General features: G+C 55.0%; 1 protein-coding gene across 1 annotated transcript; it reads right to left on the reverse strand.

Annotated features, from left to right (window-relative positions):
- Positions 1-8548: 8548 nt before the first annotated feature.
- LOC119339018 (putative cellulose synthase A catalytic subunit 11 [UDP-forming]) lies at positions 8549-11479 on the reverse strand. Its single transcript, XM_037611206.1, has 6 exons — positions 10892-11479; positions 10667-10804; positions 10439-10567; positions 10112-10330; positions 9590-10024; positions 8549-9508 (listed from the first exon to the last, which is right to left on the reverse strand). The coding sequence occupies exons 1-6, from the start codon at positions 11063-11065 to the stop codon at positions 8549-8551; spliced, it is 2055 nt and encodes a 684-aa protein (XP_037467103.1). The 5' UTR covers positions 11066-11479.
- Positions 11480-12285: the final 806 nt, after the last annotated feature.

The following is a 12285-nucleotide window of genomic DNA, read 5'->3' on the forward strand; positions in this document are numbered from 1 at the left end:
GGAGGAGAATATTTAAGTCACGAATTTGGCACACACTTAAGGAAATGTGGAATCGTTTCACAACTTACGCCGCCTGGAACACCTCAGCGGAACGGTGTGTCCGAACATCGTAATCACACTCTATTGGATATAGTGCGGTCTATGATGTCTCTAACCGATTTACCGCTATCATTTTGGGGATACGCTCTAGAGACAGCTACATTCACTTTAAATAGGGCACCGTCTAAATCCGTTGAGACGACACCGTATGAATTATGGTTTGGGAAGAAACCTAAGTTGTCGTTTCTAAAAGTTTGGGGATGCGATGCTTATGTCAAGAAACTTCAACCTGAAAAGCTCGAACCCAAGTCGGAAAAATGCATCTTCATAGGATACCCTAAGGAAACTGTAGGGTATACCTTCTACTTAAGATCCGAGGGCAAGATCTTTGTTGCCAAGAACGGATGCTTTCTGGAAAAAGAGTTTCTCTCGAAAGAAGTAAGTGGGAGGAAAGTAGAACTCGATGAAGTACTACCTCTTGAACGGGATAGTGGTGTAGCTCAGGAAAATGTTCCTGTGATGCCCACACCAACTGAAGAGGAAACCAATGATGATGATCAAGGTACTTCGGATCAAGTTGCTACTGAACTTCGTAGGTCCACAAGGACACGTTCCGCACCGGAGTGGTACGGCAACCCAGTCCTGGAAATCATGTTGTTAGACAACGGTGAACCTTCGAACTATGAAGAAGCGATGGCGGGCCCAGATTCCAACAAATGGCTTGAAGCCATGAAATCCGAGATAGAATCCATGTATGAAAACAAAGTATGGACTTTGACAGACTTGCCCGATGATCGGCGAGCGATAGAAAACAAATGGATCTTTAAGAAGAAGACGGACGCGGATGGAAATGTTACCATCTATAAAGCTCGACTTGTCGCTAAGGGTTATCGACAGGTTCAAGGGATTGACTACGACGAGACATTCTCTCCTGTAGTGAAGCTAAAGTCCGTCCGAATCATGTTAGCAATTGCCGCATACTATGATTATGAGATATGGCAGATGGACGTCAAAACGGCATTCCTTAACGGGCATCTTAAGGAAGAACTGTATATGATGCAGCCGGAAGGTTTTGTCGATCCTAAGAACGCTAACAAAGTATGCAAGCTCCAGCGATCCATTTATGGGCTGGTGCAAGCATCTCGGAGTTGGAATATTCGCTTTGATGAGATGATCAAAGCGTTTGGGTTTATGCAGACTTATGGAGAAGCCTGCGTTTACAAGAAAGTGAGTGGGAGCTCTGTAGCATTTCTCATATTATATGTAGATGACATACTCTTGATGGGAAATAATATAGAATTTCTGGACAACATTAAGGCCTACTCGAATAAGTGTTTTTCAATGAAGGACCTTGGAGAAGCTGCTTATATATTAGGCATCAAGATCTATAGAGATAGATCGAGACGCCTCATAGGTCTTTCACAAAGCACATACCTTGATAAGATTTTGAAAAGGTTCAAAATGGATCAGTCCAAGAAAGGGTTCTTGCCTATGTTACAAGGTGTGAGATTGAGCACGGCTCAGTCACCGACCACGGCAAAAGATAAAGAAGAGATGAGTGTCATCCCCTATGCTTCAGCCATAGGATCTATTATGTATGCCATGCTGTGTACCAGACCTGATGTAAACCTTGCCGTAAGTTTGGTAGCAAGATACCAAAGTAATCCCGGCAAGGAACACTGGACAGCGGTCAAGAATATCCTGAAGTACCTGAAAAGGACAAAGGACATGTTTCTCGTTTATGGAGGAGACGAAGAGCTTGTCGTAAAGGGTTACGTCGACGCTAGCTTCGACTCAGATCTGGATGACTCTAAGTCACAAACCGGATACGTGTATATGTTGAATGGTGGAGCAGTAAGCTGGTGCAGCTGCAAGCAGAGCATCGTGGCGGGATCTACGTGTGAAGCGGAGTACATGGCAGCCTCGGAGGCAGCGCATGAAGCAATTTGGGTGAAGGAGTTCATCACCGACCTAGGAGTCATACCCAATGCGTCGGGGCCAATCAAACTCTTCTGTGACAACACTGGAGCTATTGCCCTTGCCAAGGAGCCCAGGTTTCATAAGAAGACCAGGCACATCAAGCGTCGTTTCAACTCCATCCATGAAAATGTTCAAGATGGAGACATAGAAATTTGCAAAGTACATACGGATCTGAATGTCGCAGATCTGTTGACTAAACCTCTCTCGCGAGCAAAACATGATCAACACCAGAACTCTATGGGTGTTCGATTCATCACAATGTAACTAGATTGGTGACTCTAGTGCAAGTGGGAGACTGTTGGAAATATGCCCTAGAGGAAATAATAAAAGTATTATTATATTTCATTGTTCATGATAATTGTCTTTTATTCATGCTATAACTGTATTATCCGGAAATCGTAATACACGTGTGAATACATAGACCACCATATGTCCCTAGTGAGCCTCTAGTTGACTAGCTCGTTGTGATCAACAGATAGTCATGGTTTCCTGGCTATGGACATTGGATGTCGTTGATAACGGGATCACATCATTAGGAGAATGATGTGATGGACAAGACCCAATCCTAAGCATAGCACAAAGATCGTGTAGTTCGTTTGCTAGAGCTTTGCCAATGTCAAGTATCTCTTCCTTAGACCATGAGATCGTGTAACTCCTGGATACCGTAAGAGTGCTTTGGGTGTACCAAACGTCACAACGTAACTGGGTGACTATAAAGGTGCACTACAGGTATCTCTGAAAGTGTCTGTTGGGTTGACACGGATCGAGACTGGGATTTGTCACTCCGTATGACGGAGAGGTATCTCTAGGCCCACTCGGTAATGCATCATCATAATGAGCTCAAGGTGACCAAGGTGTTGGCCACGGGATCATGCATTACGGTACGAGTAAAGTGACTTGTCGGTAACGAGACTGAACAAGGTATTGGGATACCGACGATCGAGTCTCGGGCAAGTAACGTACCGATTGACAAAGGGAATTGCATACGGGATTTGATTGAATCCTCGACATCGTGGTTCATCCGATGAGATCATCGTGGAGCATGTGGGAGCCAACATGGGTATCCAGATCCCTCTGTTGGTTATTGACCGGAGAGCGATCTCGGTCATGTCTACATGTCTCCCGAACCCGTAGGGTCTACACACTTAAGGTTCGGTGACGCTAGGGTTGTAGGGATATGTATATGCAGTAACCCGAATGTTGTTCGGAGTCCCGGATGAGATCCCGGACGTCACGAGGAGTTCCGGAATGGTCCGGAGGTAAAGATTTATGTATGGGAAGTCCTGTTTCGGGCATCGGGACAAGTTTCGGGGTTATCGGTATTGTACCGGGACCACCGGAAGGGTCCCCGGGGTCCACCGGGTGGGGCCACCTGTCCCGGGGGGCCACATGGGCTGTAGGGGGTGCGCCTTGTCCTGCATGGGCCAAGGGCACCAGCCCCAAAGAGGCCCATGCGCCTAGGGTTACAAGGGGAAAGAGTCCTAGGAGGGGAAGGCACCTCCTAGGTGCCTTGGGGGGGAGGGAAACCCCCCTTGGCCGCCGCCCCACCCTAGGAGATTGGATCTCCTAGGGACGGCGCCCCCCCTTGGCCCTCCTATATATAGTGCGGGAAGAAGGGCTTTCATCCCATGCCTTTGGTTGCCTCCTTCTCCTTCTCCAACACCTCCTCCTCCTCCATAGCGCTTGGCGAAGCCCTGCCGGAGTACTGCAGCTCCATCAACACCACACCGTCGTGCTGCTGCTGGTGCCATCTCCCTCAACCTCTCCTCTCCCCTTGCTAGATCAAGAAGGAGGAGACGTGGCTGTTCTGTACGTGTGTTGAACGCGGAGGTGCCGTCCGTTCGGTGCTAGGATCTCCGGTGATTTGGATCACGTCGTGTTCGACTACATCATCCCCGTTCTTTGAACGCTTCCGCTCGCGATCTACAAGTGGTATGTAGATGCAAACTCACTCCCTTGACTCGTTGCTTAGATGAACTTATAGATGGATCTTGGTGAAACCGTAGGAAAAAATTTAATTTTCTGCAACGTTCCCCAACACCCCCCCACTGGGCCAGGCGGCCCAGCTCGCAGGCCATACATCTGGCCCAGCTGGCCACACCCGGCCCAGCTCCCGCTGTCGCGTCCCCTTCCCCTGTTCCCCCGACCCGGGTCGGAACAGGGCGTGTCCCCGCCCAACCACCTCGCCGGCACCGACCCCGGGAGGGGATAAGATCGCCAGCGTCGCGCCTCCTCGGTTCCTCCTCCCACTCACCCCGCTCTCCCCCTCGGCCCCCGCGCCTCTCCCACTCACCTCCAGATCCACCTCACCCTCTCCTCCCCCTCCGCATCCGAGCGCCACCGCCGCCATGGCTCTGGCCTAGCCATGGCCACCATGCCCACCTCTCCGCCCCACCGTCGTCCACTGCTTCGACTGGTGCACCCCGTTGAAGCCGGGAGCCACCGCAACGCCCGCGACGCTGCCGTCTTCCTCCTCTGCTCCGACGGGACTTGTCGCCGCTCTTCACTGACCCCAGCGACGCCCCTGCAGCTACTAAACCTCCAAGGGCCACCGTGTGTGCCGCTCGGTGAGCGCCCGCTTCCTCCCCTCTCTCCCGCGCCCCCTGGATAGCTGTCACCATAGCTCCCGAACGCTCCACCGAGGACCCCGTCGCCGACGAGTCTCCGGTGACCAAATGGTCACGGGCCCGCGTCGGTTGCGCTCACCACGCCCCATAGATCCTCCCTAGCCTCTCCATTTTCCCGCTACCTTGCCATAGCTCTGTTTCCATCGAGCTCCCGTACGCATCGCCGCCCGCGCTCGTCGCCGGCAGCCGTCCGGTGACCCTTTGCTCCCGGGCTCGTGCCGTTGTGCTCGCGCACGCGCGAAGGCTTCGCCCCGCCCTTCTGTTTGCCCCATAGCGCGCCGCCTCACCGTTGCTGTTGCTCGCCCGAAAGATCTCGCCGCCGTCGAGCCTGTAGCGCTCGACTCTGGCCACCACAGCCTCTGCAACCACCACCATTCGCTCCATCGTCGTATTGCCGTTCGAATGCGACCGGTCCCTCCCAATTTGGTGCCTCGTAGGCGAAACCCGGCGCTCGCCGGCGTTCGGCCGCTGCGTGCGAGCTCGTCGGAGCTACTCCGGCGGCTCCGCTGAGCTGGCACACTGGGGCCCACCCCTGGGTCACTGCTTGTGGGCCTGGGGGCCCCAACTGGCCACGTTGACCGAAGTCAACTAAGCTGACGTGGCAGTTACTGCCACTGACATGCGGGCCCCATCCCATAAAACAAATAAAAACAAATAGATAAACTGCTAATTAATTAAATTAATTAATTAAAACCTAATTTCTCATGGACTACTGGGCCCTACCTGCTAATTAACCCATTTAGTTAGTTTCAAAACTCTGTTAATGCCCCTGACAATGACATGTGGGTCCCACTGGACCCACCTGTCTGGTTTGACTGGTCAACTGACCAGTTGACCTGCTGACATCACTGTGATGTCATACCTGCATCATCAAACACTGTTCTGGATAATGTTGGCTTTAGATAAATAATTAAAATCAGAAAATGATTTAAATCTTTAGAAAATCATATCTTTTAATCCGTAACTCGGATGAAAATACTTTCTACATGAAAGTTGCTCAGAACGACAAGACGGATCCGGGTACGCAGCCCGTTCGTCCGCCACAGACTCGCAACTTTCCCCCTCCGGTTCATCTGTCCGAAAACGCGAAACACCGGGAATATTTTCTCGGATGTTTTCCCCCTTCGTCGGTATCACCTACTACCACGATCGGGCACACCTAGCATCGTTACTTGTCATGTCATGCATCGATATACCTTTGTTTGCATTGTATTCATTGTTTCTTCCCCCTCTTCTCTTTGGTAGACTACGAGACCGACGCTGTTGCTGCCCAGTTCGACTACGAAGTTGACGACCCCTCCTTCTTGCCAGAGCAACCAGGCAAGCCCCCCCCCCCTTGATCACCAGATATCGCCTATTCTTCTCTATACTGCTTGCATTAGAGTAGTGTAGCATGTTACTGTTCGGTTACTCCTATTCTGTTGCATAGCTTGTCATTGTTGCTACAGTCATTGATACCTTACCCGCAATCCTAAATGCTTAGTATAGGATGCTAGTTTATCATCATTGGCCCTACATTCTTGTCAGTCTGCCTTGCTATACTATTGGGTCGTGATCACTCGGGAGGTGATCACGGGTATATCCTATACATATATACATACTACAGATGGTGACCAAAGTCGGGTCGGCTGGAGGAGTACCCGCGAGTGATTCACGGATTGGGGGCTGAGAGGACCCTTGTCCCGACGGCCCTCTGTGTGGATCTTTGTGGCGGAGAGACAGGTGGGCCTGGGCCTGGTCGGCGTTCGCGGTTATTTCATAATAACATGCTTAACGAGATCTTGGTATTTGATCTGAGTCTGGCCACTGGCCTATACGCACTAACCAAGTACGCGGGAAAGATATGGGCACTCGACGTCGTGGTATCAGCCGAAGCCTTCGTGACGTCAGCGACTGAGCGGCGCGTGCCAGATTGGACCGCGTAACGTGACTTCCTTTGTAATGGAGGTTGCTAGGTCTGCTTCCGGCCGCCCACGCAACGTGCAGGTGTGCAATGGGCGATGGGCCCAGACCCCTGCGCGCATAGGATTTAGACCGGCGTGCTGACCTCTCTGTTGTGCCTAGGTGCGGCTGCGACGTGTTGATCTTTCGAGGCCAGGCATGACCCAGGAAAGTGTGCCCGGCCAAATGAGATCGAGCGTGTTGGGTTATGTGGTGCACCCGTGCAGGGAAGTTAATCTATTCGAATAGCCGTGTCCCTCGGTAAAAGGACGACCCGGAGTTGTATCTTGACCTTATGACAACTAGAATCAGATACTTAATAAAACACACCCAGATAAGTTCCACAGACAACCCGGTGATCGCTTTTCCATAGGGCGACGAGGGGAGGATCGCCGGGTAGGATTATGCTATGCGATGCTACTTGGAGGACTTCAATCTACTCTCTTCTACATGCTGCAAGACGGAGGCTGCCAGAAGTGTAGTCTTCGATAGGGCTAGCTATCCCCCTCTTATTCTGGCATTCTGCAATTCAGTCCACTCATATTGCCTCCTTACACATATACACATGCATATGTAGTGTAGCTCCTTGCTTGCGAGTACTTTGGATGAGTACTCACGGTTGCTTTGCTCCCTCTTTTCCCCTATTTTCCTCTTCTTCTCGGATGCCGCAACCAGATGTTGGAGCCCAGGATCCAGACGCCACCGTCGACGACGACTACTACTCTGGAGGTGCCTACTACTACGTGCAGGCCGCTGACGACGGCCAGGAGTAGTTAGGAGGATCCCAGGCAGGAGGCATGCGCCTCTTTCGATCTGTATCCCAGTTTGTGCTAGCCTTCTTCAGGCAACTTGTTTAACTTATGTCTGTACTCAGATATTGTTGCTTCCGCTGACTCGTCTATGATCGAGCACTTGTATTCGAGCCCTTGAGGCCCCTGGCTTGTATTATGATGCTTGTATGACTTATTTTACTTTTAGAGTTGTGTTGTGATATCTTTCCGTGAGTCCCTGATCTTGATCATACACGTTTGCGTGTATGATTATTGTACAGTCAAATTGGGGGCGTCACAGTCGCCGAACGTGTTGTGTGCCACCATTTCAGGAAATCATCAGCTAGCGCCGGCGGAGGTGATGAGAGATTGCACCAAGACAGAACGTCGCACCAAACTTGCCGCCAGAAAGGGCAACCAATGAGCAGATGTTGCATGGCTTCGGGCTCCTGATCCCACAGGCAGCAGAGAGGATCGTGAGGTACCCCGTGACATGCCAAACGAGAAGCAGTCTAACAACGGTCTTGAAGGGCAGGCCAGGCGAAGAATTTGATGCGTAACGGTGCCCAAGATCTCCATGTAAATTTCCAGTGCGGCACACGTAGGTCGAGCCCTGGAAAAGGGCTAGGTAGCAAGAGCTAGCGGTGGAAACACCAGACGATGTCCAACGCCATTGCAGCTTGTCGGGCATTGCAGAGAGCGTGACCTGCCCAAGCCGACGCCATAGCTCAACGTACTCAACCATAGCCATGGGAGTGAGGGCGCCCTGTATGTCCCCAATCCAGGTCCGCTGATGAAGACCATCAGCCACCGAGCGTGTTTTGCGGCGACGACGCGGAACCATGAAGACTAGGGCGGGGCCGATGTCAGAGATGGCCCGCCCGCCGATCCAGCAATTTTCCCAGAAACGGCAGGACTGTCCGCCGCCGAGCGACCAGGTGGTCGAGGCGCGGAATATCGCGGCGGTCTCGGCATCTGCCGGGATACGAAGATGGCTCCAAGCACGGGTCGCGTCCATACACTGCAGCCAACACCATCTAGTGCGCAAGGCGACGCGGACGCGGCGAATGCCAAGCCCGCCACAAGTTATTAAGTTGGAAAAAAGGTTTTATGTGAAAAAACTTTAAAAAAAACCTCTTATACCGAGAAAACAACCCTTTCTTCATGTAATTTTGAATTTTTGAGTTTCCATCAAAAGATGGGCTGCTGCGTGGTCGATGGCACCGACGGCCCATAGTACGTCTGCGTGTTCACCCACATCAGCGACAGAATGGAGACGAAGAACACCGACCAGAGCACGGCGAGGGTCGGCGCCCGTTCCCGTCGCGAGAGGAGCCCCCTGAGGAACCCCTGCAAATGCGCCACCACCCACGCGGCGAACACCAGCTTCCAGCCCAGCGGGCCCCACGACTCGTACCCGTGGCCCATCCCGTACGACACTGCCACCACCACACCGGCGAGGTTGCCCAGCAGCACGCTGATCGGCGGCACCAGCAGGTTCGTCCACAGCACCGACCGCATCGAGTCTGCCGTCAGCGCCTCCTCGTCATCGTCCTCAGCCAGACGCTCGGACACCGCCACCGCTGCTGTGTCCGTCGAGAAGCCGACGTCGATGCCAGTGCACGCCCTGAGGGTACCCTGGAACACGGCGGCGAGGCCGGCCGATGTGCCAATCACCAACCAGAGCTTCTCCGCCCGCCACCACGCCCGCAGCGACACGCCGCTCCACTTCAGCTCCAGTGCCACGGACGCGATCACCGAGGACAGCAGCAGGACGAGCAGGAAGCCGTCGTAGTCGTCCACGTCGTCCGGGAATATGAACTTGCCGGTGAGGAGGCAGACGGCCGAGAGCGCGCAGTAGACGGTGAGCGGGATGGAGGTGAGCGGGTAGGCGACGCAGTTCACGTAGGCCAGCCTCTGCAGGGGGCTCATGCTGCCGCCGCCGGCCCAGACAGGGCAGTGCCGGCTCAGCAGGATCCCCATGGCCGCCGACGCCCGCCGCGACGCGCCGGCGAGCATGTCCGAGGGGCTGGCCCCCGCGTAGCTCCTGAACGCGGGTCGCGTCGGCACGCAGTACGCCGATGCCCACCCGCGCGCGTGCATCCTGAATCCCGTCGCCAGGCCGGCGCCGGCGCCGTAAATCCATCCAACCTGCACGAGGATATCAACGTCAGATCTCGACAGCGCGCGTGACTGCACGCGAAAGAAACTAGTATCATTAGTTCATTATACCTCTTTGCCCCATCTCGTCCGCTCCTCGTACGCGCAGCTGACGACGTGGATGGCCTCCTTGAGGAGAGGAGTGGCTTCCGCTGCCATGGCCGCCGGCCCTTTCTCTTTGAACGCCGAGGCAATGAACAATGTGGAATGGCCGAAGTGCCGCTCCAGGGCAGCGTGGTACGAGAGCAGCCTCCGTCTCCTCGCTCCCACTGTTTCCTCATCATCGTCTGCAGAGTCCAGCAAGGGCACGACGGACCTGTTCCTCCTCAGCCTCAGCTTTCGCCTCTCCCTGCCCCCGAAACAGCACCACCTCCGACGGCCGGTCTCCAGGTCGTCAGGGTCGTCAGCCACCGCCGGCTCGAACCCGTACAGCGCCTTCCGGTTGAAGCAGCACCCGGAGCCGACGTAAACCGGGCCCTGAACGCCGTCCAAGCATTTCATGTCGATCTGATGAACCGAATGTTAGCGTGATCGGTCGAGCAGATGAACCGAATCGATGGCACAGATGGCGAGCAAGTGAAGTCGATTCTTTACATCGAAGAAGACAGAGTCGCGGCCGCCCCATGGATCTTCGTCGTCTGCAGAGGCGGCGGGTGGGCGCAGAGGGAACTGGACGAAGCACGTCCTGTTCCCAGCCTCCGGGTCCATGAGGAAGCACATCGCCTCCCTCAGGACTCCGCTGTTGTTGACGTAGTGGTCGTAGTCCAGATTGAGCACGTAGGCGCCATTTGTCAGCACGGCAGACACCCGGAGCTGTCACCAAAACCAGGTCAGAGAAACACTGCAACTGACGGAATCGTTCCTAGGTCTAGCATTTTTGCGGAACAAATCACTAGAAAATTGAACTACGGCCGTACGGACCAATGCGTTCATGGCGCCGGCTTTCTTGTGGTGTTGGAAACTCGGCTTCTTCTCCCGCGACACGTAGAAGAGCCGAGGGAGCTCCAGCCCCTCGGCGTCGCGATCATCGGCGGAGTGCCCCAGGAGGACCTGTCGGGCGATCAGCTCAAAACGTAAATACCAAGAATGAGCCAAATGTCGTTGGATTATTCGAGACACCAGGTAATGTACGAGGTCGTCCAGCGGTACCTGTATCATGGCGGGGTGGTCTCTCGAGTTGTTCCCGGGCCACGGCGTGCCGTCGGACATGAGCCATCCTTCCTCCGGCACCTTGCTCGTCTTGGCAGCGAGGTAGTTCATCCTCACCTTGAACTCCTCGTACTCCCTCTGCATGCACGCACTCACGATCCATCAGCCGCACGCACTGCACTTTACTCCGATCACAACTGCGATCGATCAATATGTTATGTATACCTTCATGGCGCGGCGCTCCTTGACGAACGACGGCGCGACCTTGTCCCTGAGGTAGTCCACGTTCCGCGCAAAGTAGGGCTCGGGCGCCCTCGGCTCGACCCCGTGGCGGCGGCAGAACGGGACCCACCTCCGCGCCAGCCGTGCCGTCTCGAAGAGCGCCTCGAAGAGCAGCATGTCGGCGCCGTCGTCGGAGACGTAGCAGGCGAGCCTGCCCGCGGGGTAGTCTGCCGCGAGCACCGACAGCACCGTGTTGGCCGTCGCCAGGGGCGGCTCCCTGGCCGCGTCCGCCGCGCTCACGAACACGTCCACGCCCGCCAGCCTCCGCTCGCCGCCGGTGTAGTCGTCCTTGTCGAGCCTGTGGAGGTGGGTGGCGCGGTTGGTCGGGGAGAGCTTGGGCAGCTGCGCGGCCAGCCAGGAGAGCGCGAGCCAGGACTCGCAGGCGACGGCCGTGAGCCACAGCCCATAGGCGTCGGGCACCGGGTGGGTGACGCGGTACCGGAGGAAGAGCGCCAGGAGGACGGCCCGGAGCGCCACGGCCGCGCGGTACAGGTTGAGCTGCGCGGACGGGACGGGCACCTTGCTGCTCAGCGGCAACGGCGGCGGCCGGCCATCGCCGCCACGGGCTGGACTCGCGCGGAGGTCCCGCTCCGGGGTGTTTGGAGGCGCCTCGTGGAGGCTCCACTCGTCCATCTCAAAGGGAGCCAGGTGAGCTAGCTCCGACGCGCGGGAAATCGTCTCACAACATAGTCTCGGATGCTAATACCAAGAGAGCAATTTATACGTACTAGGCCAAGTACCGCGAGTGGCATAGTTTCAGTGGATTCCTTTTGTCCCCGTCGACGAGTCCAGTCCTGCAAATTCTGTCCCACGTATCCGGCCGGGGCTTGGAAGCAGCGACAAGATGCCGTACGTGACTCACACGGTGATCGCGAGGCGGTCTCGGCGAAAGAAACAACAGCTTTAGTACGGGTAGGATCGATGCTTGTGGCAACAACGGACAAGTGTCTGTCTAGGAAGGATGAAGTTATCCTGAGTTCAGGAATCAGGGGAAGCAGTTAACCGATACCTGCTCATTCCAGTAAACTATCATCTGACCCTTAAGCAAACGTGTGGATCCAAGATGCTTAGAGCAACTCTAGGAGACCCCGCATCCCGTCCCGGCCCGCAAAATAACCGCCAAATTGCGGGTCGGGGCCGAAAAATCCGCACGATCAGACACCGCATCCCGCCCTAGCCCGCAAATTTTTTTGCGGGGCGCGGCAAATCTTTTTCCCCAACCTCTATCTTCACGGACTGGAAGGCCGACCCGAGCTGAACCCCTATCCGGCGCGAGATTTGGCGGGAGGGACATTTCCGCGCGCCCTTTTCCGCTCCCCACACCCTCCGCCACCATT

The sequence above is a fragment of the Triticum dicoccoides genome, chromosome 7B (genome assembly GCF_002162155.2).
Source record: "Triticum dicoccoides isolate Atlit2015 ecotype Zavitan chromosome 7B, WEW_v2.0, whole genome shotgun sequence".
Lineage (NCBI taxonomy): Eukaryota > Viridiplantae > Streptophyta > Magnoliopsida > Poales > Poaceae > Triticum > Triticum dicoccoides.